General features: G+C 39.8%; 1 protein-coding gene across 13 annotated transcripts in view; it reads left to right on the plus strand.

Annotated features, from left to right (window-relative positions):
- ANKRD44 (ankyrin repeat domain 44) overlaps positions 1-27,668 on the plus strand; it is a 417,689-nt gene that overhangs the window by 351,448 nt on the left and 38,573 nt on the right. For all 13 annotated transcript variants that reach the window (XM_033944467.1, XM_033944471.1, XM_033944473.1 and 10 more), the window contains 4 exons: positions 3,485-3,686; positions 14,093-14,180; positions 20,935-21,052; positions 23,066-23,282. In XM_033944467.1, the coding sequence (XP_033800358.1) occupies positions 3,485-3,686; positions 14,093-14,180; positions 20,935-21,052; positions 23,066-23,282 (625 nt within the window). The remainder of the gene's footprint in view (positions 1-3,484; positions 3,687-14,092; positions 14,181-20,934; positions 21,053-23,065; positions 23,283-27,668) is intronic.

Genomic DNA, 27,668 nt, shown 5'->3' on the forward strand with positions numbered 1-27,668 from the left:
GATGCCTAGAGAATGCATAATTGGAGCCTATTCCATAAAAGAAAGTAGACGCCTACTCTTCTTTATAGAATACTAGTATAGCCAGGCATATATGCAAAGATAAGTTTAAGTGCAAGCCATAGGATATAAATGCTTGGACTGAGATTGTGAAGATTTGTGTTCTGTAACTTACAGACTCTGCAAAACAAAAAGATTGTGGAACAGAAGATTGGATGTACCGATTTGTAGTTTAATTAGTGTCAAAATAACTTAAAACCAATAATCTTAAAAACAATCCACAAAGAGTGTATACAGTTACGTGACCTACAAGCTAAAAAACAAATAATGTATAAAAAACAATTGATCCAACAAGGGTCATGTTTCGGCAAAATAAAAATGCCTTCCTCAGGGGTCATATGGGGTCTATGGCTGTCTTAAATATAAAAACATAAGTCACAAAAAATCCAAGTAGTTAAAGAGACTACAAACAAACAGCACAGCACACAAGCTTCCAGTGTAGGCTGGTTTCATGTAATGTGCTTATATATTTTCATATATGTATATTAAAACATTTTTTATGCCACTTACCACCTTCTGTATCCAGCAGTTAACAATCTACAATCATAAAAGAAATAGAAATAATAATAACATTTAATAATAATAATAACAACAATTTATTTATATACCGCAAAGCCATGAAGTTCTATGTGGTTTACATCATTTGAAATACAATAAAAGTTGAAGAAGATTAGAGAGTTAAAAACTAATGACTAATAACCCTAAAAATCTGATAATTACATAATATAAAAATTTTTTACAAATTAACTACCTAGATACTTCAAAAATAGATGTGTTTTTAGATGTTTTCTAAATTCCCCATAAATTTCAGTAAGAAGGAGCAGTTGATCTAAGTCTTTGCCCCATGCTGCTGCTTGATATGAGAGAAGATGCTAATGATGTTTTTTTAAGTTTGCATCCTTTAACAGGTGGAAAAGCAAAATTCAAATGTCAGCTTCTTTTATGTCTATTAGTTGTCAAAGAGAAAAGTTCATTTATATATTTAGGAGTCAAAAAACAAAAGCAACCAAATTTAAATTTCAAGCGGGCCTCCACTGGCAACCAATACAACACCCGGTAAAAGGGTGTCACATGGTCATATTTCTTTAACCCAAAAATTAACCTGATTGCTATATTTTGCACCATTCGCAATCGTTGCAAATTCTTCTGAGAAATTGCTGAATATGCAATGTTGCAGTAGTCAAGTTGACTCAGTATAAGAGATTGCACTAAAACTCTAAATGATGAAACATCAAAATATGCCTTAATGCACCAGAGCTTCCAAAGAGTAAAGAAACCCTTTTTAACCAAAGAATCCACTTGGTCCTTCATTGTTAGTCCCTGGTCCAATATTATACCCAAAATTTTAATGGTAGATTGAATAGGATAATTAAATTTATTGATGCACAATGATGTTTTGGTATCAAACGGATGAGGTGAAGCGACGAAAAATTTTGTTTTTTCTGATTTAAGCTTCAATCTAAATTCAATCATCTATTGCTCCAACAAATCCAATACATCTGTTGCCTTAGGAATAATTTCAGAAAGAGAGGTAGCAAATGGGTTAATAATTGTGAAATCGTCTGCATAACTAAATAGCTATATCCCCAACTGGGATAATTGCACACCTAAAGATGACATATAAACATTAAAAAGCAGTGGGGATAACGGTGAGCCCTGCGGAACACAGGATGTATTACTCCAAATACCAGAATAGTCAAAATTAAAATGAACTTGATAGGTGCGAGACATAAGGAAGTCCCAAAACCAATCTAAAACCGCTCCTATAATGCCAATAGCATCTAAACTTTGTAACAGTTTTTCATGGTCCACTAAATCAAATGCAGAACTCATATCAAATTGCATGATCAAGGCATTGAGACCCTTACTAAACAAAAAACATAGAACTCCAAAATCAGATAGACCTGTTTCATACTTGTACCTGTTCTACTCCAGTTAGGATTTTGTAGACTTCAATCATATCTCCCCTCAGTCGTCTCTTTTCCATGCTGAAGAGCCCTAATCTCTTTAGTTTTTCCTCATATGAGAGGAGTTCCATTCCCTTTATCATTTTGGTCACTCTTTTTTGAACCAAAATGTAGGGCTATAGATGTTCAGATTTCCATAATCCATATATGAGTCATACTGCTACATTTTGAACTAGTTGTAGACGAGATAGCAATGTTTTAGAGCAAAAAACTAGTGTTATATTACAGTAGTCTAGTCGAGATAGCATTAGAGATTGTACTAGAATTCGGAAAGCCTGTGTTTTCAAAGTATCTTCTGATGGATCTTAGCTTTCTCATCACAAGGAAGATTGTTTTATTATTGATTATTCATAGCTCTTCATGGATAGGTTGTTATCAATTTCTACTCCTAAGATTTGGTATTTTAATTCTAATGGAAAGTCTGTGTTGTCTACTGTAATCCTTGGAATTTAGTGTGGGTCAGTTGAGGGTCCTAGCCAAAGGAATTTATTATTAGTTTGAGATGATGGGTTGATGTCTGGTTTTCTTTTATGTGAACGTATTTTTTGACAGTGACAACATTTGTGCTAATAATTTATAAAGGCAGATACACATAGGTGTGTCTTTATAAAATAGGCACCTTCCTCATCAGAGGAGTCAAGGCTTCATACTGAATGCTCTGTATGTATAAGATAGGGGAGATGCTGATTGGGAGTGGGGTGGGTGTAATTGGTTGGGTTGATATTGCACATCAGAGGTTGTTGTTGGAGGGCTGATTCTCCTTAGTTTGGATGTTATTGCGTATTAAATTGTCTGTGGACCCTGGGATGGGGGGAGGGCTGTCTTTTATATATGATGCTATCTGCTTCTTCAGGGACAGACCGGTGGAAAATATCCCTTTAGACACAGACGATTATGTTTTGACTTAGTTGCGTGGGGGACAGGTAGAGTGATTTTTCTTTATTAGGATGTTGGTTGTTCTTTATCTTGTGACTGTGATTAGATAACTTTATTGTCATCCTCTATTACAGTTGTTGTACAGTTCAGAGACCATAAGAGTCAAGGTCCCTGGACCTTTCGTGTGAGATGCGCGTTGATGACATTATCTTTTCTGTGACAGGAAGTTCAACTGGGGTTAAAGGGAGGGAGGTAGGGGTTGGGGGGGAGGGTATGATATTGTTCAAAATGTTTGATGACTAGATAGCAATTAACATGTTGTTGTAGTCGGGATATATTGCTACTGGATGGGTTTTTTTGTTGTTTTTTTTAATCATGCAACCATTGTGTGATAAAGTTTGTCATCAATAAAAATGTTTGAAATAAAATAGGCACCTTCCTGCCTTTGTAACCTAGATGCCCTGTTATAAAATGACCAACTTTATGTGAATCCACATTTTCCTAAGCACCATGCAGCATTTTGGATAAAAGTACCTAATCTAAATTGATGCACTAATACTAATAGTAGCAATCTAATTTTCTAGGCATATAATGGCCATCATCAAGCCTTGGAAGTTCTTCTCCAATGTCTGGTAGATCTAGATATTAAGGATGAGCAAGGTCGCACTGCCTTAGACCTCGCCGCTTTCAGAGGGCACACAGAATGCGTTGAAGCACTTCTCAATCAGGGTGCCTCCATCATGGTAAAGGACAGTGTAACCAAAAGAACCCCACTTCATTCTGCAGGTGAGTACAACTCAAATAAGGCTCTAACTCCTATGAAGAGAGACATGATGAAAAACAGGCATTGGTAATATTGGCTTTATAGCATGGGAGAAAATGAACTCATGTATTTTACCTCCATCCAGCTTTACAATTATCATCTGCTGTTAACTTCTTATAGGTTTCACCTAGCATGGACTAATTTTTTTTTATTTAATTAGTTAGTTAGTTACACAATGCAGGTGATTGACTAGTATTTTTTATACAGTGATTAGGTAGGGAATGATCAGACATTGCTTTTGTATAATGTGGTGTTGTGATTTTAATATGTATGTTTGTTTTGGAAACCACTTAAACTTAGGTGATGTATAAATTTTTTAAATAAATAAAATAGTTGTATTCCACATTATATAGACATTATAAGTGGAAAACAATATTCAGAAAGAAAACAAGCAATATAAAACCAGTAACTTAATACATCCCACAAATCTACAAAAACATCAATCAGATCAGTTTTCCAAAATTACCTCCTTGGATCAGATGTTATCAGAGATTATACTTGAGGCTCCTTTTATCAAGCCGCGCTAGCGGTTTAATGCGCGTAATAGCGCGCATTAAACCGCTAGCCGCTACCGCCTCCTCTTGAGCAGGAAGTAGTTTTTAGGCCAGCGCGGGGGTTAGCGCATGATGAAAAGTCGCACACGTTAACTCTGCTAGCACGGCTTGTTAAAAGGAGCTCTTGGTCTCAATTGAAGATAAATTCAATTCAAACTGACAACCATCAGTCCTTTATTCTATAACAGATTGCCTAAAGCAGGGGTGCCCACACTTTTTGGGCTTGCAAGCTACTTTTTAAATGACCAAGTCAAAATGATCTACCAACAATAAAATTAAAAAAAAAAACACAAAGCACACTGTACGCATAGAAAATGTTAATCATCATTCCTATTCCAGGGTTTTTCAAAGAGGTCAAAGCAAATGACTCTAAGCACTATCACCTCAGTAACAACCATACAAAAATAGACAAATATACCCCCTCCCTTTTTACTAAACCACGATAGCAGTTTTTAGCGCAGGGAGCTGCGCTGAATGCCCAGCGCTGCTCTCGACACTCATAGGCTCCCTGCGCTAAAAACCTCTATTGCGGTTTAGTAAAAGGGGATCTTAGTGTAAAATATGGACAGCAGATATAAATTCAGACACATTTTGATCACTAAATTTAAAATAAAATCATTTTCCCTACCTTGTCTGGTGATTTCATGAGTCTCTGGTTGCACTTTCTTCTTCTGACTGTGCATCCAATCTTTCTTCCCTTCTTTTAGCCTGTATGCTTCCTCTCCTGCAGACCTCATTCCTTCCCCCAACTTTTCCTTCCTTTTCCCTGCCCTTTCTTTCTCTCTGCCTCCCTTTCTTTTTTTCTGTTTCTCTTCTTTCCTTCTGTCTCCCTGCCTGCCCTTTTTCTTTCTTTCTCCCTGCCCTCCCCCAAGCCACTGCCACTGCCATTACCATTGGGGACCAGGACTCAAACACCACCAATAACAGGCCCCAAGCTCTCCCTGCTTCGGCCAACCAGCATTCCTCTCCCCGACGTCAATTCTGCCGTCGGGAAGAGGAAGGCTGATCAGCCCAAGATCGTGATCAACCTATTGGGGGAAATGCTGCCGGGTCCTGCCTTCGCGGAAACAGAAAGTTGGCAGGACCCGGCAGGAAGAAGAACAAATGCTTCACTAACCTGTCTCCCGCATTAGCCCGTAGCGAACGCTTGCTTCAGGGCTCTCAACATGTGCGTGCCGGCTTCCCTTCTCTCCCCCCCCCCCCGGACATAACTTCCGGTTTCGGAGGGAAGAGAAGAGAAGCCGGCACGCACACGTTAGAGCCCGGAGCATAAGTTCGCTACGGGCTGAAATCTCCAAGCCGGTTTTTTTGGGTTTTTTTTAATGTTCAGCAGCGGCAGATGACAGCTAGGCGGACCGCCCAGCTAAAAGGCCCTAGGGAGAACACTGGAGAGGAAGGCTGATCGGCCCGTAGATCAGGACGGCAACACGAGTCTATCACGGAGCCCGGGATGGGCTCCGCGATCGACTCGAGTTGCCTTCCTGAGCTACTGGTCGATCGCGATCGACGCGTTGGGCACCCCTGGCCTAAAGGTAGGCACCAATTTGCATGCTTAAGTTATATAATATTAGCATTTATGTGGAACACTGTTATAAATACATGCACAAGTGCTAGCTGGGCCCTCACTAGTGTTCTGTAACTTTAGTGCACAACTTATTTAGTGCATAAAGGCAAGAGGGCATCCACAGGAGGAAGCGCATGGGTGTGACATAGGCATAACCAATAAATACATAAATAACTTAGAGAATATGTTAAGTTATGCATTAGAGTGCCGCAGTTAGGTGCACATATTTACGCTTGCTGTTATTTTGGTGCAAGTGTGGGCTTAAATGCCAATTTATGTAAATATTCTGAAATAATAAACTCAATCACATACCCCATTCAACCCACTCTAAAACTTCTGGGAATGATGATAGACAAGATGCTGCACCATGCAACCACAAATCAACAAAACAATTCAGAAATCATTCACGGTCATGAGAAACCTAAGGCAAGTTTGAAAATTCTTCGACAGAAAACAATTCCAGCTAGTGGTCCACTCCCTAGTCCTAGGTCTCCTTGACTACTGCAACATCCTCTATCTCCCCTGCTCCGCAACAATGAGAAAAAAACTACAAACAGTACAAAACACAGCCCTGAGACTAATCTATTTACTAAGAAAACACAACCATATCACCGAGGCATACCTTGACTCATACTGGCTCTCAATTCAAGTAAGAATATTATTTAAATTCTACTGTCTACTATTTAAATCCATAAATGGTGACAGCCCAGCCTACTTGAACAACCGCCTAGTCCTAACTACCACACCCAGACACAGGAGAACCCAGGCACCATTCACATACCCTCCAATCAGAGACATCAAATGGAAAAAACTGTACGATGGCCTTCTAGCCACTTAGGCAGCAAAACTAGACCACCAACTCTTTAATCTACTAATTGCGACCCCAGACTACAAAACTTTCAGAAAAGAAATAAAAACCCTGCTATTCAAGAACATAAATTGTGCTTATTGACCGCGTAACCAGAAGTTCAACGAGGTTTACAAAAAGTTATAAAAGTAAACATGTTACATGAAATAAGATGATTCGTTAAACAGTCAAATATTTAGAAAAAAGATAGGTCTTCAATTGTTTTCTAAAATGGCCATAGGAATGGGTAGTAAGCAACAGTATTTGGAATTTGTTGTCATGAAGAGCTGCCTGAGATGCCAAAGTATGATTCAGAAATTTCTTACTCCTGCAACCCTGGACAGATGGAAAATTATTTATTTATTTTTATTTTTTTCAATGAAAAAAGTACAATGATAAAAAATATAGTGGTTGGATTTTTACCACTGTATTTTTTGTTTTAAATTTTTTATTCGTTTTTATAACTTACATCAAGTGCAACGGAAATAACATTTAAATTGTAAAACATCACTTGATTTGCTATAATATCATCTGGAAATAATGAAATTTAACCACCCTTTCTATCCCTAATACATCAAAAATATTCATATATTATTTTATACATTATATGATTTAATAAAATATCAAAAAATACCACCCAACCCACCCATTCCCATCCCTTCATTTCAATTATCTTATTATGGAAAAATGTTTATTGCTCATTACAAAAGTCTGTTAATGGTCCCCAAATCTGAAATTTACCAAAATATCCTCTCTGTATTGCTAATGTTCTTTCCATTTTATATATATGACATACAGAATTCCACCAGAAACTAATTTAATCTGCTCTGATTTTTCCAATTGAATGTAATCTGTTGAATGGCAACTCCAGTCAAAATAAATAAAAGCTTGTTGTTTTTTGAAGAAATCTGACTTTTTGCTCTCATTGACATGCCAAATAAAATAGTATCATATGTCAAGGCCACCGGATTTTCTAACATCCTATTTATTTGGGTCCATATTGATTTCCAAAATAACAATATAAATGGACAATAAAATAAAAGATGATATAATGTCCCAGCCTCAAGATGACAGCGCCAACATCTATTAGACTTAGAGCTATCTAATTTTTGTAAACGAACAGGGGTCCAGAAAGCTTTATGTAAAAGAAAAAACCAAGTTTGTCTCATAGATGCAGACATTGTACATCTCATCCTCCAAGACCAAATTCGTGTCCATTGAGACGCAGTAATTTGATGCTTGATCTCAATGCTCCAAATGTCCCGAAGACCAGTTTTTGGTTTTTATTCACAAATCCAGATATCAATTTATACCACTGTGCGGCCTGGTGTCCCATGAAATCTACCTGAAAGCATAAGAATTCCAAGCTATATTGATTATTGAGATATCTCCATTCAGGGAACTCCGCCTGAATGGCCTTCTTCAATTGCAACCATCTAAAACTTTGTGATTTACTAAGACCAAATTTATGTTGCAACTGTAAAAACTCAAGCAGCTTACCATTAGGTAATACCTCTTCCAATGTACGCATGCCTGCCATCATCCAATGCTTCCAGATGATTTTAAAACTGCCAATTTGAATCTTGGAGTTTAGCCAGATTGTTTGCTTTGTTGATTTATGTATTGGAATAGGAGTTAGACTATTTACATATCTTAAAGTTTTCCATGTATCAACTAATATTCTGTTTTCTTTATATAACCTAGGCATTTTGATACTAAGAACATGGCAAAGTCGCAGAGGAAACATGAATCGCCATTCCAACCATATCCAATCTGGGATATTTTCAATGGGCTCTGGGAGGACCCAATACATACCTTGGTGCATAATATAGGCTTGATGATACCTATAAAAATTAGGAAAATTTATCCCTCCCTCCGTAATTGGCTTTTGTAAAGACACTAAAGCAATTCTAGCAATTTTACCCAGCCAAATAAATTTTGTTAGAATACTATTTAACTTTTTGTAAAAAGACCCCTGGAAAAAAACTGGTATCATTCCCATTTGGTAACAAACCACAGGTAAGATCAACATTTTAACAGTTTGTACTCTCCCCCACCAAAATAAATGTAGAGGATTTCATTGCTCACACATTTCTGTTACCTTCTGTAATAAAGATTTTTCATTTACTTTCATTGTATCATCCAGCGTATTTTTTATCCAAATTCCTAAATATTTTAGTCCATCTTCCTTCCATACAAAAGAAAATGAATCAAATAAACCTTTTGTACAGTGTACATTTAGTGGAAGAACTTCTGATTTACTCCAATTTATCTTATATCCTGAAAATTTTCCAATTTTCACAATCAAATCAAGTAAACATAGAATGGTTGTTTCTGGATTTCTCAAATGAAGCAGAATATCATCTGCATATGCAGATACTTTATATTCTTGATCTGAATAAGGAATACCCTCTATCTCCCTCACTTGCTGAATAGCTAATAACAAGAGTTCCAAAACAATATAAAAAAGTAAAGGAGATAGGGGACAGCCTTGTCTAAAGCGTTCTGAAAAATTATTATTAATATACAACCTAGCAACAGGGGAGCTATACAACGTTTGAATCATTTGTATAAATCCTGAATCTATACCAAACCATTCCATTGCCTTGATACATGAAGGTCCATTTTACTCAATCAAAGGCCTTCTCTGCATCCAAGGACACAGAAAAGGTCGAATCTTTCATGGCTTTTGTTAAATATAACATATGAAAAGCCAATCTAGTATTAGAGGAATGTCTCTGAGCAACAAATCCTGTTTGGTGCTTACCTATAATAAAAAGGGAAAACTTTAGCCAAGCGTAAAGCCAATGTCATAGCTAAAAGTTTAATTTGAAACCAAAGTGGGATCTTTATTTGGCTTTGGCAAAACTATAGTTAAAGATTCTGCCATAGTGCCTTTGATACAACCCTTATTTAGTTGAGTCTGATAAAAATTTAATAAATAAGGCAATAGGGTATTTTGAAACAACTTATAAAACTCTACCGTAAAACCATCACCACCTGGAGCGGATCCACCTCTAAGGGACTTCAAAGTTGTTTGTAATTCTTTTAGTGATATAGGCTCTTCTAAACTTCTTTTTCTATGTTCAGGAATTTTAGGTCCCTCTAATAATTTCAAAAACTCTAAATCATCTTTTCCTTTGTCTAAATAAAGCTCAGAAGAATAAAGAGATTTATAAAATTAAAAATTGTTTTAAAATAGGTTCAACTTGAATATAAATATCACCATTCTCATCTTTAATGGCAATTATTTTTGTCTTCCGTTTTTTTCGCTTTAAGATAGTTTGCCAATACTCTTCCCGCCTTATTTGAGTTTCCATTATACAAAGCTTGTTGAGAAAATAAATCTTTCCTTACCAGTTTAGACAAAATCTCATTATATTTACCTTTAGCTTTTAAAAGGTCCTGTAATGTAGAATATTCCCATTTGTCAATTAATTTTGATTCCAAAAGTTTAATTTCTTGCTCCAAATGGGAAAATTGTCTTTTGACCTGTTTCTTAAGATAAGCCGAAAAAGAGATAATTTGACCTCTCATGGTTGCTTTAAAAGTATCCCATAAGGTTTCCATAGAGATTTCTTCTGTGGTATTAAGTTGGAAATAATCTTTCATTTTTAATTGAAAATCTTCACAAAATGTTGGATCTGCAAGCAATGTATTATCAAATCTCCATACAGGTCTACTATTACCTTGATCTACAATTTTGAGTTTAATCCACACCCCTCCATGATCTGACAAAATGATTGGATTTATGGCTGCTTGTGTTACCTGTTGTACTAATTGATTTGAAACAAAAATATAATCTATTCTTGAAAAGGATTTATGAACATGGGAGCAAAAAGAAAATTCTCGACCATCAAAATGAAGTAAACGCTAAATATCTTTCAAATCACAAGACTGTGCAAAATTATCTAATCCTAATGATTTCATGATTTTACTGGGATTTTTATCCATCAAAGGATCCATGACAGCATTGAAATCCCCAGCCATCACTAAATTAGAGGAAGCCAGTGGGAGTATCAGTTGTTGTAGAGTCTTAAAATATTCATTTTGGTTCGAATTAGGGACATATACATTAAAAAGTGCCATTGTAGTATTCCCCATGCTCATTTCCACATGTACCCATCTTCCTAAAGGATCTGAAGCCTTTAATTTAAACAAAGCAGTGCATTTTCTACTCACTAAAATAGCAACACCAGCCTTTTTACCAACAGCCGGGGAGAAAAAACAATGTTTGACCCAGCCTTCTTCCAATTTTTTAGATTCTATATCTGACAGATGTGTCTCTTGGATGTAACAGATATCTGCATTTTGTTGTTTTAAAAATAACAGTGTTTTTTTTCCTTTTTATCGGATGGTTAAGACCATTAACATTTAAAGAAAATATCTTAAAATCCATTAAATGAAACTAAAACTTGTCTTCCTATAAATCAACTTATAATTAGTGTTTAATAAATAATCATTTCCCCAATAGATAAGATCTAAGATATAATCTCACTCCCCCCCCCCAATTAATTACGAAAACTTGGAAACGCAAATTTTAGATCAGGTATAGAAAAAACTCCTTACAAGCTATTATAATATACTTAATTAGCTTCTATAATAAGCTACCCAATTTTAGATCTGAATCATAAAGAAATCTGACGAATTAACATACAAACTCATCCAATTGATATTGATCAACTTTTCATTGAAGATAATAAATAAGTAAATGTCATTTTCTGAACATAAAATATCTTAAATAATCTATTAAGCTCATTTTCCAATATGAATCAATATCAATTTATATCTATAATCTTCTAATAAATTATTTATAAAATTCCTTCAAAATTAATCTAAATTTTAAGTAATATTTTAAGTTTTTAAGATTTTAATCCATTTTATTTCTTCTCATGTATTAATTCTTACTCTTCTCCAATATTTTATCTGAGAAAACCTTTAATTTATTAAAAGTATGTATTTTAATATATCCCTCTGAAAATTAATAATATTCATTCTATATCAATTTTACTTTTCTGTATAGAATTCATTAAATAGCTTTACATATGCTCATTAATATCTATTCAAACAATTAACCTTCCAACAAGTTATATATATGAAAATGTTATGATGAAATTTGTATTCAAAGATCAAAATTAATAATGAACCTTTTGCCTTAGAAATCTTCCCACTGTGAAGCTTTGTATTCTAATATAAAGGGAAATCTTTCAATACATTTAATCAATCAATTAAGTAAATAGAATGAAATTTATATCAAATTCATCCATTACTATATAGATCCAAACATACATTACATAAGCGAAATATCAAAAGTAAATAGATTAATATTTAAACCAAAGTAAATGTGATATCATATCCAAATCAGCGCATACAACTTCAGCATACAAGAATATGGCGCAGCGCTGCAGGGGTTAGAAGGTCATGACAATGCACAGGATTTAAACTGCAACATTCTTCCGATATGACCGAGAACTATATGCGAGAAGATGGCAGCTCTTTAGTCAACTTTCTGAATACTTCTCACAATATGTTTACAAAATGAACCCGGGCGTAGCTACATTCAATATTTTTACAATGAAGAAAAGTTTTTGTTCAAAAACTAAATTCACTACTCATAGTACAAGCCTTTCAGGCCTCTTCCCTTCTTGACTTAATTCCAATTCACCCTACAGCAGACGATTTAATAAATCTTTATAATTTCCATCCACTCCACCATATATTCATTCCACTCTTTAGAACTCCCTTTATAAAACCTTTCCCATCAGCTTTCAGAACATTAAAGACGATTCTTCAGTTTTCGGGCTTCAGTCGAATTAAGATTCCCAGTCCAGTCTGTTTCTCCAAGATACGCCTCCAATCATTCTGTCATTGAGTCAATCCAGCTAATCAAGTCACTGACTCGTATTTGCACACCTTTTAAGCCAATCCAAGATCATTCAGAAGTAGAACTATTTTCCATTCAAAAATTAACAGGCTCAACATAGTTAACTGTTACTTAGCCAATCCAAATCCCCACTTTATAAGAAATTCACTATGTCAGAGTCTCCGTCCACCAAAACAGAGTATGTCTCTCCATAACATGTTTAAGGAAAGAAGCTTGGATCACGAAGATCTTTGTTAAATCTTCCATCACATTTAACCAAGTTGTTCCTGTATCTGTTTCATATTGCTTGTGCTTGTAACAGGATTCAAATATTGTCAAATTTCAAATAAAGCAGTCATTCCATTAACACTGTCAATTTCCCTCTCTTGCATTTCACCACTATAATTCCACATTTTAGCCATCTCACAACTCAAATTTCTAATATAACAAAATAGTTCACGGTGTACTTTAAGATGAATAAAAATATATAAGCTCTAATGAGGGTATTTATTATGAAGACATAGGTTGCTTGCACTGCTCCAAATATTCCTGCAGTTTCCTTGGCTCAACAAAATTTAAAGTTTTGTTAGCATGAAGATTCCTCGCTCTATGCATATTTTCCAACATTTCTATTTTAGAATGTAACACTGCAGAATCCTTAACAGCAGATACTGAGACAGCTTGCAACGTATTACTTTGAGTTTCAACCACAGTTAATCTTTTATCTAAAGAACTTAAGTTAGAATCCACATTCTCAAACTTTTGAGACACAGAATGTGAATAGTCCACTGTTTGTTTCACGGACTCTCTGAGAAACCCTTCAACTCTAGAAATACCTAACCATAAATCTTTGAGGGTAATATCTTGTTTTTCCACTGCAAATTGTGCTTTCATAAAGAGTGCACACTGTTATCAGCAAATGATGAAACATTAATTGTGGTTTCTTCTGCTCTTTTTCGTTTGATCATGACAAGTAAAGTAATGAAATATGTTGTTGGCCTTTCTCATTGTAAATGAATGCCCATCCCTAATTTCATTGTGTTTTCACTAGATTATAAATAGAGTAGAGAATATCTCTCAGTGTCTGTACAGTGCTGTGTACAACTCGTGGCAGTACAAAAATAGTAATAACCAGGGAAAATTGTTCACATAGAGCTCTGTGCTCTCTGCTGCCCTTGTTCCTATATGTAAACATTCTTAACTCTACATCTCTCCTCCACTGTATAGTGCAGATTGCAAATTATTTTACTTTTCAACCCCAAAATGCCATCACTATGGATTTATATAGTACAGCTTTTTGGATGACAAATTTGTCTATTGTGTCAGAACTTGCCCAGGAACACATGAAACACTATAACAATTCCTTAGATTTCTGCTCTGCACGTTATGCCATATTGGTCAACCTTTTTCTTGTGATGAAATTTGGACAGAGTGGGTGAGTTATCTGAAGCAAGGAATAGCTAATTTGTACTTCTGTTGCTTTACATGTTGTAATTTTGCTGTCTGAAATCTTGAATTTTTCTTTCTTCTTTCTTTGACAGTTATCAATGGTCACACATCGTGTTTGCGGTTATTGCTAGATGTTACAGACAGCTCTGAAATAGTAAATGTGAGGGACGCTAAAGGACAGTAAGTGTTTATTCACTCCACACAGCATTACTGGAAATGTTTCATTCATGTGCACAGGGTGGAATATTTCTGCCTTTGCTCCACAGTCACAGAGTGAATGATGCAAAAAGAGATGGCAAGTGAGATGTCCCATCCAGCTGCAATCGCTTTATTATATAAACTCTGTTGATGCAGGTACCAACAAGGATCCTAGTTTTGGCAAAATGGAGTGCCTTCCTCAGGGGACAACAATACACTGAGCACTTGTTTATTTTAATGTTTATTTTATTTTTCCTCTAACTCTACTTTTCACTTCTCTATTACCCTCCAGGTACTTTAGTTAGATTGTGAGCCTTCGGGACAGTAAGGGAATTTTTCAAGTACCTTTCTTATTTCTAATCTTAATGTATATTTTCTGTAAACCGCTTAGAACCTAACGGATGTAGCGGTATATAAGAAATAAATTACATTACATTACATTACATTACACTATTAAAAGTACACAAATATTATGATGTGAATCACGTGATGTGTTAAGAACATAAGAATTGCCGCTGCTGGGTCAGACCAGTGGTCCATCATGCCCAGCAGTCCGCTCATGCGGCGGCCCTCTGGTCAAAGACCAGCACCCTAACCAAGACTAGCCCTACCAGTGCCCGTTCTTGTTCAGCATGAACTTGTCTAACTTTGTCTTGAATCCCTATAACAGCTTTCTACCACTCTCTGGGTGAAGAAGAACTTCCTTACGTTTGTACGGAATCTATCCCCTTTCAACTTTAGAGAGTGCCCTCTCATTCTCCCCACCTTGGAGAGAGTGAACAACCTGTCCTAATCTACTAAGTCTTTCCCCTTCAGTACCTTGAATGTTTCGATCATGTCCCCTCTCAATCTCCTCTGTTCGAGGGAGAAGAGGCCCAGTTTCTCTAATCTTTTGCTGTACGTCAGCTCCTCCAACCCCTTAACTATCTTAGTCGCTCTTCTCTGGACCCTTTCGAGTAGTACCTTGTCCTTCTTCATGTACGGCGACCAGTGCTGGATGCAGTACTCCAGGTGAGGGCGCACCATGGCCCGGTACAGCGGCATGATAACCTTCTCTGATCTGTTCATGATCCCCTTTATCATTCCTAGCATTCTGTTTGCCCTTTTTGCTGCCGCCGCACATTGCGTGGACAGATTCATCAACTTGTCAATCAGAGCTCCCAAGTCCCTTTCCTGTTGTGGCATAGTGACTAGTAAATTGCATTGGCATTTTTGAAAGGAGATCACGATAACAGAGTTTATATAATAAAACAATTGTGGATGGATGGGACATCTCACTTGCCTTTTCTTTTTGCATTGTTCACACTATAAGGCAAGTTTCATTTGGTTTTCCACAATCACAGAGGTCTTTTCAAAGAAAAGGTGTGCAATTTATTTATTGGGATTTATTAACAGCCTTTTTGAAGAGATTCGCCCAAGGCGGTATACAGCAAGTACAATTCAACATATAGTTACCAATTTTTTAAAAGCATTATAGTAGTAAAAAGACCAAACAAAGATAAATGAATACAGGTAGAGTTAAAATCGGTAAGAAACAGCACTGAAATTCAAATAAGAGAGATACAATGTCAGCATAATACTTATGAAAACCTAACAAGCTTTTTGAAACTAAAATGATGAGATGTTTTGTATATTTACTGATTGATGTTCATCCCTCCATTTCTCTTTTTTTCGGATTATCAGTATAGAAATAAATTTTAATATTGAATGTTAATCAGATATTTGGAAATTAATAAGAAAGGACAGATCTCTGAAGGGTCCAGTTTCATTCCATAGATTTTTTTTTTTTTTCCCCATGAAAGTTTATTAATATTTTCAAAAGTTGAACAACAACAAGAAAAAGAAATTAAATTATACAGAGGCATATTGCAGTTACAGTAATATTCAACAATTCAAGAAGAAAATTTCAGGAAGAAGTATGAGTTTGGGCATAGTCATACATTAGAAGTTTGCAAATTGAGATTTTTTTTTAGTAATAGAGTAATAGGGTCTTTCAGGAATATAAATATATGTTTTCATGGAACTCTGATCTGGGCATTGGTTGCGGATTCAGCTTTTCTTGAAGAATTTAAGCTAAAGATCTCTGAGTTCTTCCATATAAATACTTCTGTAGATATTAACACAGAAATATTATGGGATGCTTTTAAAGCTACTATAAGAGGTAATATTATTTCATATTCTGCACACATAAAAAAACAATTGGCTAAACAGCTTTTTGATTTAGAAAAAGAAATTAAAGTGTTGGAATCCAAACTAGTTAATAAATGGCAACAAGATACATTGCGGGGCGCTCTTAAAGGCTAAAGGTAAATATAATGAGATTTCTTCAAGATTGGCAAGGAAAAATTTGTTTTCCCAGCAAACTTTGTATTATGGAAGTTCAAATAAGGCAGAAAGATTACTTGCAAATTATCTTAAAGCAAAGAAGAGAAGAACAAAAATAATAGCAATAAAAAATGAAAGTGGAGTTACACATTCTCAGAATAGAAATATTTTAAATCAGTTTTTTAAGTTTTATAAAGACTTGTATTCTTCTGAGTCTTATGCTGATAAAGTTCAAAATGGTTTGGAATTTTTAAATCTTATTGAGGGTCCAAAATTTCCTGATCATATATAAACAAGTTTAGAAGAGCCTATATCATTAAAAGAATTAGAAACAGTATTGAAGTCGCTTAGAGTTGGATCCGCTCCAGGTGGGGATGGCTTTACAGTGGAATTCTATAAAGCATTCCAAAATTCTTTATTACCCCAATTATTTATTAATGACCTGGAGGCAGGAACAAATTGCGAAGTTATTAAATTTGCGGATGACACCAAACTCTACCGCAGGGTTGATACCATGGAAGACTGCGAAGATCTGCAAAGGGACCTAACGACGCTAGAAGAATGGGCCAAAAAATGGCAAATGAACTTTAATGTAGGGAAATGCAAGGTCATGCATGTAGGGAAAAAGAACCCGATGTTCAGCTACAAAATGGGAGGATCACTGCTAGGGGTAAGTAACCTTGAAAGAGACCTGGGAGTGATGGTGGACACGTCTTTGAAGGCGTCGGCACAGTGCGCCACAGCCTCAAGAAAAGCAAACAAAATGTTGGGTATCATTAAGAAGGGTATCACGACCAGGACGAAGGAGGTCATCCTGCCACTGTATCGTGCAATGGTGCGACCGCATCTGGAGTACTGTGTCCAATATTGGTCGCCGTACCTCAAAAAGGACATGGCGGTACTTGAGGGAGTCCAGAGAAGAGCAACTAAACTGATAAGAGGTATGGAAAACCTCTCATATACTGACAGACTGAAAAAGCTGGGGCTGTTCTCCCTGGAAAAGCGGAGACTTAGAGGAGACATGATAGAAACCTTCAAGATCCTGAAGGGTATAGAAAAAGTAGACAGGGACAGATTTTTCAGATTATGGGGAACCACAAGTACAAGGGGGCACTCGGAAAAATTAAAAGGAGACAGGTTTAAAACAAATGCCAGAAAGTTCTTTTTCACCCAGAGGGTGGTGGACACATGGAACGCGCTTCCGGAGGCTGTGATAGGCCGGAGCACGTTACAAGGCTTCAAAGAAGGTTTGGATAGGTTCCTAGAGGATAAAGGAATTGAGGGGTACAGATAAGAGTAGCGGTAGGTTATAGGGATAGTCTGGGACCATTGCTCAGGCAATGGGCCTGATGGGCCGCTGTGGGAGCGGACCGCTGGGCGAGATGGACCTCTGGTCTGCCTCAGCGGAGGCAACTTCTTATGTTCTTATTATTTTCAACTATGTAAGGGTTGTATTACAGGTACTATGGCAGAATCATTAACTATTGTTTTGCCAAAGCCAAATAAAGACCTCACTTTTGGTATCAAATTACAGGCCTATATCTTTAATTAATGTGGATGGAAAATTGTTAGCTAAAATTTTGGCAGTAAGGTTGGCTAAAGCTCTCCCTTTCATTATTGATGTACACCAAACTGGATTCATGGTGAACAGACATTCTTCTAGTAATACACGATTGGCTTTTCACACACTAAATTTAACAAAAAACATGAATGAACCGGCTTTTGCTATTTCTTTAGATGCGGAAAAAGCATTTGATAGAGTGGAATGGTCATTCATGTATCAGGCATTAGAATGGTTTGGTTTAGTTCAGGTTTTATTCAAATGATTCAAACTTTGTATAGCTCCCCTAAGGCAAGATTATATATAAATAATAATTTGTCAGATCGTTTTAATTTACATAGGGGAGTTAGACAAGGATGTCCATTATCTCCTTTGCTTTTTGACATTGTCTTAGAATCCTTATTGTTAGCGATTCAACAGGCAAAGGGGATACAGGGTATTCCGCTTAAAGAGTGGGAATATAAATTATCTGCATATGCAGATGATATATTATTGTATTTGAGGAATCCTGGCACAACCATGCCTTGTCTGTTAGAATTGATAGAAATTTTTCAGGGTATAAAATAAATTGGAGCAAATCTGAAATTCTTCCACAATGTACATTGTACAAAAAGTATGTTTGACACTTTCCCCTTTGTATGGAAAGAAGACGGTTTAAAATATTTAGGAATTTGGATTAAAACCATATTAGATGATACGGTGAAGGAGAACGAAAAGATGTTAATAAAAAAGGTAACAGAATTATGTGAACATTGGAATCCATTACATTTGTCTTGGTGGGGGAGAGTTCAAACGGTTAAAATGATGATATTGCCTATGGTTTGTTATCAAATGAGTATGATTCCAGTATTTTTTCAGGGGTCTTTTTATAAAAAATTAAATGCGATACTTATTAAATTTATTTGGCTGGGTAAAACTCCCAGAATTGCTCTAGTATCTTTACAAAAGCCAATTAAGGAGGGTGGGGTAAATTTTCCAAACTTCTATAGGTACCATCAGGCCTATATTTTACGTCAAGGTATGTATTGGGTCCTCCCAGAGCTCATTGAATACACTCCAGATTGGTTATATTTGGAATGGCGACTCATGTTTCCTTTACATCTTTGTCAGGTTCTTAGTATTAAGATGCCCAGATTATATAAAGAAAATAGAATTTTAATCGACACTTGGAAAACCTTAAGATTTGTTAATAATTTATCTGCTGTTCCTATCAGCAGTTCAACAAATCAAACCATTTGGCTAAACCCCAAGATTCAAATTGGCGGTTTTAAGATCATCTGGAAGCATTGGTTGATTGCAGGAATATGGACTTTAAATGATATTATTTCGAATGGTAAACTGCTGGATTTTACACAATTGCAACATAAATTTGGGCTTAATAAATCACAATGTTTTCGTTGGTTGCAATTGAAGCAGGCCATTCAAGTAGGGTTCCTTGAATGGAAAAGTCTTAATACTCAATATAGTTTGGAATTTTCATGCTTTCAGGTGGATTTTCTGGGTCACCAGGCCGCACAGTGGTATAAAACTATTAGTGAATTGGTTAAATAAGCCTAAAAATGGTCTTAGGGATATTTGGAGCATTGAGATTAAGCATCAGATTTCAGCATCTCAGTGGCCACAAATTTGGTCTTGGAGGATGAGGTGTACAAGGTCTGCATCTATGAGACAAACATGTTTTTTTTCTTTTGCATAAAGCATTTTGGACCACAGTTAGATTACAAAAGTTGAACAGTTCAAAGTCCAATAGATGCTGGCATTGTAATATTGAAGTAGGGACCTTAGATCATCTTCTGTTTTATTGTCCCTATATTTTAGCCTTTTGGAACTCAATCTGGGATCAAGTAAATTGTTTACTAGAAAATCATGTAGCACTATCTTATGATACGGTTCTATTTGTAATAGCTGTGAGGAAAAAGAGTCAGATCTTCTTTTAATAATAAACTTTTATTGATTATGACCAGAGTCGCCATTCAACATATCACTAATATATTTGGAAGGATTATAGTAGACTTAATTGTAACTTTTGGTGGAATTCATTGTGTCACATGTATAAAATGGAACGATCATTTGCTGTACAAAATGGCAATTATAAGAACTTTATTAAAATATGGGAGCCATTGACATCCTTTTGTAATGATTAAACGCCATTTTTCTATTGAAATATACACCATATACTATAGGGAGAGGGAGTGGTTCATATTGTATTGTTTATTTTAGTAATAATGGGGATGATGGAAGGGATGAGGGTTTATATATACACTTTATGATACTGTAGGAAGATTTTCAAGTGTTGTTTTTCAAAGTTATTTATTTTGATATTTGTATACTTGATGAAAGTTTGAAAATGAATAAAGATTATTAAAAAAAAAAAAAAGGCTTTGGGGCTTTTGCTGCTTGGCAACCGCTAGCATGACTTTGTAAAAGAAGGGTTTGTTTTTTTTAAAGTTTATTAATTTATTTAAAAATTTTATATCCTGTTTAAACCTATTCATCTTTGTCTGGTACTTCATTTGTGATTTTCTGAAATTCATTTTTCCCTACCAATTTAGATCATGCTAATCAAATCCTTTTTCCTGCACCCTCTCTAAATGAAGAGGTTTTTAATTGTGATCCAGGATCATAACTTAATATTTCTGTCCCACTCCACTTTCTGTGTAGGAAGTGCATTGTTCTCATAGCATGTGTGTCTGCTTTAGCAAGAAGTATGCATTGAGAAAAGGCAAGGTAGAATTTGCTTTGGATGCATTTCATTCATTGAAATGTGTGTTAAAAGCAAACTGAGATATTCTTAATTCAGTTTTAGAAAATATGGCTAGACCTTTATTACTCTGATTCCTTATCTTTTAGAACCCCGCTGATGCTTGCAGTCACGTATGGGCACATTGATGCTGTTTCCTTGTTACTTGAAAAAGAAGCGTGTGTAGATGCAGCTGATCTTCGAGGATGCACAGCCTTGCATCGTGGGGTATTTCCAGATTTTTCACTTTTGTTTTTGTTTTGTTTTTATTTTAAATCTTTATTAATTTTATAGTCTACAGAAAGTAAAGGAAAGTAACACATTTCTGGTGTCCCCCCCATTCACCCCGAACAAAAAAAAAGTAAAGTGTACAATATCTTTCAGAGCCATAAACTTTAATTTACAAGCAAAATTACCACTCTGTGGTGGCAGTCTAATGCACAGAGTCCAAGCTGTGTTCTGACAGAAATTGTTAAGATCACCTCCCCAGATGTAATATATAAAGGGGCAAATTTTGTAAAGGACTCCTAAAGTTAGGCATCTATAATGTGGGCATTCAAATAAATTGGATAATAATAATAATAATAATAACTTTATTCTTATATACCGCCAACAATCTTGCGATAATAAGCCTAATTAATGACTTTAACAAGCAGTAATTGAAAGTTAGATGTCTAAAGGCTGTGCGTGAATCACAAAATAGGCGTCCAGAATATTGTAGATACCCATCGGAAAAAGCAGGCCAAAACAAATGGCCAATCAGGGACTTCCTTAGGCTTTTTCCTAAGGAAGTCACTGATTGGCTCAGATGCCTTAGGCCCCTCCCAATCTGGGCCTTAGGCCGCTCACCGTGCATCACATGATGCTCCCAATGTTAAGTTACAAGTTACGGGAGCCAGGGCGGGGAGGGGGAACTCTGGTGGCAGGAGGAAGTGGGCATCCCTCTTGCTGTTTTTTCAGCGGGGGAGGGTATGTTCTTCATGGCAGGAGGGAGTGGGCATTCCTCCTATCATTTGTGGGTCATGGGGGGGGCGCACGTTTGTCGGGGGTCATTGCAGGAGGGCTGGCAGTAGGGGATTTTAAAAAATTTCTTTTATGGGACAGATATTTTGGGTGTTTAATACACACAAAATACCTGTGCCATTAAAAAAATGAAAAAAAAAAAAAAAATACCCGGCAGAAGCCCTGACAGCAGTGACAGGAGGCTGCTTCCCCTGTCACTACTGTTAGGGCTCTGCGCATATCTCATTCGCTCACTGAGCGATTGAGTCGGTGGGTTTGCGTGCAAATCATTTGCATACAAACTTAATAGTGAAACAAAAAACAATGTGGAGAAATGATGTTCCTGAGATGGACTTTATTCATATTAAAATAATATTAAAACTTGGCAAACCACATAAAAACCTCAAGGCACAGTCCAAAGCTTTGGACCCTGTGTCCTATAGTTTTTATGTGGTTTGCCACGTTTTAATAATATTATTTAATATTAATAAAGTCCATCTCAGGAACATCATTTCTCCACATTGGTTTTTGTTTGTTCTTGGATTTGTCTGTAGAGATCATTGGGTCAATTCTCTTGTTTTCGTCTGAACTTAATAGTGAATCAATCACTGTTGGAAAATCAGCCAGAGAATCGGCCAACAGCGATTGAGTCGCTATTGTTAGTGAATGTAGCCCATAGTCCTTAAAAGCTACACTTCTTTCATCCCCATCAATCCAACCCCCCCCCCCCCCAATTAGCACTGCAACAGAAGTTCTTGTATTTATTTACATGTCACTTTTGTGGCCAACACCTTAAGCCAGAGGTCCCCAAAGTCCCTCCTTGAGGGCCGAATCCAGTCAGGTTTTCAGGATTTCCCCAATGAATATGCATTGAAAACCCGACTGGATTCGGCCCTCAAGGAGAGACTTTGGGGACCCCTGCCTTAAGCCATTGTTTCCTATTCTGGCTCTATAGAAAAAGATTCTGGTGCATCAGACTCTTTGGCATCTTGAATCTGATGGAAGTCAAGATCAGGTGCCTGCTCTGTGGTCTTTTCTCACTGTTCTAGGTTTTGTGATTTCAGGCAGTTGATGTCTGTGTAATCTCTTGTTTATACAAGTCCAAAAATGGCCACTTGTTGACCACCAAACAAGAAATAGCTTGCCTGCTGCTTTATAGAGACCTCTGCCCCCAGCGTTTAAGCTTCTTACATTGTTCTAGTGGACATTTATTTGTGTAACTCTCTGTGTTAATATCAGATCATGACAGGTTATGAAGAATGTATTCAAATGCTGTTGGATCAAGAGGCATCCATTTTGTGCCAGGACTCACAGGGAAGGACCCCTCTGCACTTTGCAGCAGCTCGAGGCCATGCAACTTGGTTGAACGAGTTATTACAGATAGCACTTTCAGAGGGTGAATTCAGCCTCACAGACCACCAAGGTTATACGCTGTTGCACTGGGCTGCTTATAGTGGTAGGTTATCATGCATTTTGCTTACTCTGGGCTTTTTATGTTTGTGCTTATACAAGTGGTTTTCAACTTCATTGGGTATTATACTAGATTAATCTTCAGTATAATAGGTTATCCCAGGACAAGCAGGCATGATATTCTCACATGTGGGTGACGTCATCTACGGAGCCCCGATGCGGAAGCATTTTCAAGCAAACTTGATTGAAGATTTAAGTTTGCTCTGCTGCTCCACGCATGCGTGCCTTCCTGCTCCACTAGGGGGTGCATCCCCTCGTGGTCTCCAGTTCAAAATTTTCCGCGAGCCTAGAAGCCGTGTTTTTCAGGCTCTGCCCCAACTGCCTTCTAGCACCGCGATTTTTTCTTGTTTTTTCACGATTAAGTCGCTGTGCGCGAATTCCTTACCTTTTTACTTGATTCCTGCTTCGTTTTCAACAACCCGGAGGCTTCCGGGTCCCCGTGGCCGCATGGCTAATCGAGCCGCGGCTACTTTCGATTTAATGTCCCGGCCTTTGACCGGCTTTAAAAAGTGCACCCGGTGCGAGCGGCTTCTTTCTCTCACAGATCCACATCGCCGGTGCATCCTCTGTCTGGGGGCGACTCATCCAACCGACTCCTGCCCCCAGTGCGCTATTTTCCAAAACCGGGCCCTCCGCCGAAGAAAAGCCCGCATGGCGGATCTCTTCACCCCGGACCAACCCTCCACCTCGGCCTCGAGGTCGGCCCCGGCCTCGGCCCTGGCCTTGACCTCGGCCCCGGATACCTCGGCATCGCCTCGAGACTCGACCCCGAAGTCCTCGGGACAACAGAAAGCCTCGGCCCCGGGTAAGTCCCCTCTTCCCTCTTCAGGTTCTGTAACAACGAAGAAGCTAGCCTCGGGGACAACGGCGACGCATGGCGGAAGCCCCATGCCTACAGCCCCGTCTAAGCCCTCCAAGCCTTCGGGCCGTGCCTCCACCACAAGGGAATATTCTGATACGAGGTCGCCCCCGGTGGAGCGCACCGAGGTAGTGGACATGCCTTCGATGCTGTCCGTGCCCGTCTTCCAGGACCTACTCCGAGCGATGATCACGTCGGAGCTGTCCACTGCAATGGCCCAGTTTCAATCGGCCTCGACCTCGAATGTGCCAGACCAGCCTGAGCCTCACACCGAACAACCTCGGGGAAAGGTGCGCAATCCTCGCCGCATCCCATCCTCCTCGGACTCCTCGCCGAGATGCCCGAGACGTTCCCCCTCCGCAGACCGCCGAGGGGCAAAACGTCGGGCTAGAACGACAGAAACCTCGAACCGCCGTACCTCCAAGAAGGCCCGAGGTTCACCAACCCTACGAGGCCGTTCTCCCACACCTCGTACGGGACCACTAAGGGTGGCTGAGTTATCACTCTCCAACCCGCGCATCCTCCGAACTCTCCCTCGGACGTATTCTCCGAGGGAGTCCGGATCGAGGTCACCAATCCGACATCGATCGGTACCCCTAACCCCGGCATCGTCTCCGAGGGGCTCCTCGAGACGCCGAAGATCGACAACCCCGGAACACTCTCGCAGTGCTTCCCCAGTCTCGGAGCATGGATCAGAGCATGAACCTCGATACTCGAGGGAAGCCTCCTTATCCTTCTCCACCCGACGAAGGTCTCGTTCCCCGACCCCGCACGGGGCCCCGGGGACATCCCGCCCATCCTTTACTCGCTTTGTCCAAGACATGGGCCACGCATTGGACTTAGACCTCCAGTCCGACTCCAGATACTCTAAGGAGTACCTGGCGGAGCTGGATATGCCATCACTGCCCAGAGAGTCCCTTCGCTTACCACCTAACCCGGTACTCCAACAGGCCTTCTTCAGGAACCTGGAGACCCCCTACATGGTCACGGCCGTACCCTCCAAAATGGAGGCCAAGTACCGCACAGTACCTTACCCGGGATTCGAGCAACCACAGCTCTCCCACCAATCGCTGCTAGTGGAATCCTCCTTGAAAAAGGCTCACCCGTCCCGGGTCTCAGCAACGGTCCCCCCAGGCCGAGAAGGCCGAACCCTGGACAAGTTCGGCAGGAGACTATACCAAAACGCAATGATGGCCTCTAGGGTGCAAAGCTACACTTTCACCTTCACATCATACCTCAAACACCTCATTGGACTATTGAGAGCCTTTGAGATTGACCTACCGGCCTCCCGGCAGGGAACGTTCGGCCTGCTTTTAGAGTCCCTCTCCAACCTGCGCCTTCATCTATTCCACGCGGCCTACGATGGCTTCGAACTCTCCTCCAGAGAAGCAGCCTTTGCTATCGCCATGCGCCGACTAGCTTGGCTGCGCCTGGTCGACATGGACCCCAACTTACAGGACCGGTTGGCTAACCTCCCCTGCGTGGGAAAGGAATTGTTCGATGACACTATCGAGGCGGCGACAAAACGCCTCTCCGAACATGAACGCTCGTTTGCCTCCCTTGTCCGGCAAAAGCCCAACCTGCCAGCGTCCAGGCCATACAGGGCCCCTCCGCGCCGCTACCCACAAAAATCCACCCCTGCCTTCTCGCGGCCCCCACCCAGACGTCCGCAAGCCCACCACAGGGCCATGCCCAAGTCTCAACCGCCCGTGACCACCAAACCATCCCCGTCCTTTTGACGGGACACGCGGAAGGGGGCGGGCCCCCTCCGCCATAGTCCCAGGCCGCCTTCCCATCGGGGGTCGACTCAAAGCCTTTTACCCTCGCTGGGAACAACTCACGTCGGACGCATGGGTCCTTGGCGTGATCTCATCAGGGTACTCTCTCAACTTTCGGGCCATTCCCCCGGACAATCCCCCAAGGAATTGCCCTCCCAACCGGACTCAGCTACCCCTACTCCTCTCCGAAGCTCGAGACCTGCTTCGCCTGAGAGCAGTGGAGAAGGTCCCCCCCGACCAACGGGGGAAGGGCTTCTACTCCCGTTACTTCCTGGTACCGAAAAAAACGGGAGACCTACGCCCAATACTAGACTTGAGACGCCTCAACAAATTCCTGGTACGGGAAAAGTTTCGGATGCTCTCACTACCAACACTCTACCCCCTGATCGACGAGGGCGACTGGCTCTGCTCCCTCGATCTCAAGGAGGCGTACACACATGTCCCAGTACACCCCGCTCACCGCAAGTTTTTGCGTTTCCAAGTAGGGGACTGGCACCTACAATACCGAGTCCTCCCCTTCGGACTAGCATCATCACCTCGGGTCTTCACCAAGTGCCTCGTGTGGTAGCAGCAACCTTACGTTCCCAGGGCCTCCAGGTATTCCCCTACCTGGACGACTGGCTAATCAAAGCCCCGTCCAAGGAAGGGGTTATCTCAGCGACCCAACAGACTATTACCTACCTACAAAGTCTGGGGTTCGAAATAAACTTCCCAAAATCTCAACTACGCCTCTCGCAGTCCCTACAGTTCATCGGGGCCACGCTGGACACGGTTCGCCTCCGTTCCTTCCTCCCCCCTCCGCGCCTGGAGGCGTTAGTAAGTCTGAGCCGAAGGATCTCTCGGCTGACCTCAGTATCAGCCCGACAGATGATGACCCTCCTGGGCCACAAGGCCTCCACCGTCCATGTCACACCCTTCGCCCGCCTCCATCTGAGAATCCCTCAATGGACCCTGGCGTCTTAATGGCGTCAAGACCGGGACCCGATCGACCGCTCCGTGACAGTGACTCCTTCATTGCAACGATCACTCCGCTGGTGGGCCGACTCTTCAAATCTTTCCAAAGGTTTGCTCTTCCTCACCTCACCCCACAGCAAGGTACTCACCACGGACTCGTCGGAGTACGCTTGGGGAGCCCATCTGGACGGCCTACGCACCCAAGGAATGTGGTCAGCACAAGACCGTCGCTGCCACATCAACGTGCTAGAACTTCGGGCCATCTACCTCGCAGCTGTAGCCTTCCAACATCTGCTCCGCGACCGAGTAGTTCTCATCCGAACCGACAACCAGGTAGCGATGTACTACGTAAACAAACAAGGGGGCACAGGGTCTTGGCCCCTTTGTCGGGAAGCCCTGCGCCTCTGGAAATGGGCAATCTCCAACAACACCTTCCTCTGGGCGGTGTACATACAAGGAGAACAAAACTGCCTGGCGGACAGACTCAGCCGCCTCCTCCAGCCACACGAGTGGTCACTACACTCTCAGATCCTACGAGGAGTGTTCGAACGGTGGGGGACGCCTCAAATAGACCTGTTCGCGTCCCCTCACAATCACAAGCTGCCTCTCTTCTGCTCCCGGATATACTCCCCGGACCGGCTCGAGGCCGACGCCTTCCTCCTCGACTGGGAGGGAAGGTTCTTGTACGCGTTCCCGCCGTTTCCTCTGATACTGCGGACGCTTGTCCACCTGAAAACAGTACAAGCCACCCTGATCCTGATTGCCCCTCGCTGGCCACGCC

Source organism: Geotrypetes seraphini, chromosome 5, assembly GCF_902459505.1.
Source record: "Geotrypetes seraphini chromosome 5, aGeoSer1.1, whole genome shotgun sequence".
NCBI classification, from domain to species: Eukaryota; Metazoa; Chordata; class Amphibia; order Gymnophiona; family Dermophiidae; genus Geotrypetes; species Geotrypetes seraphini.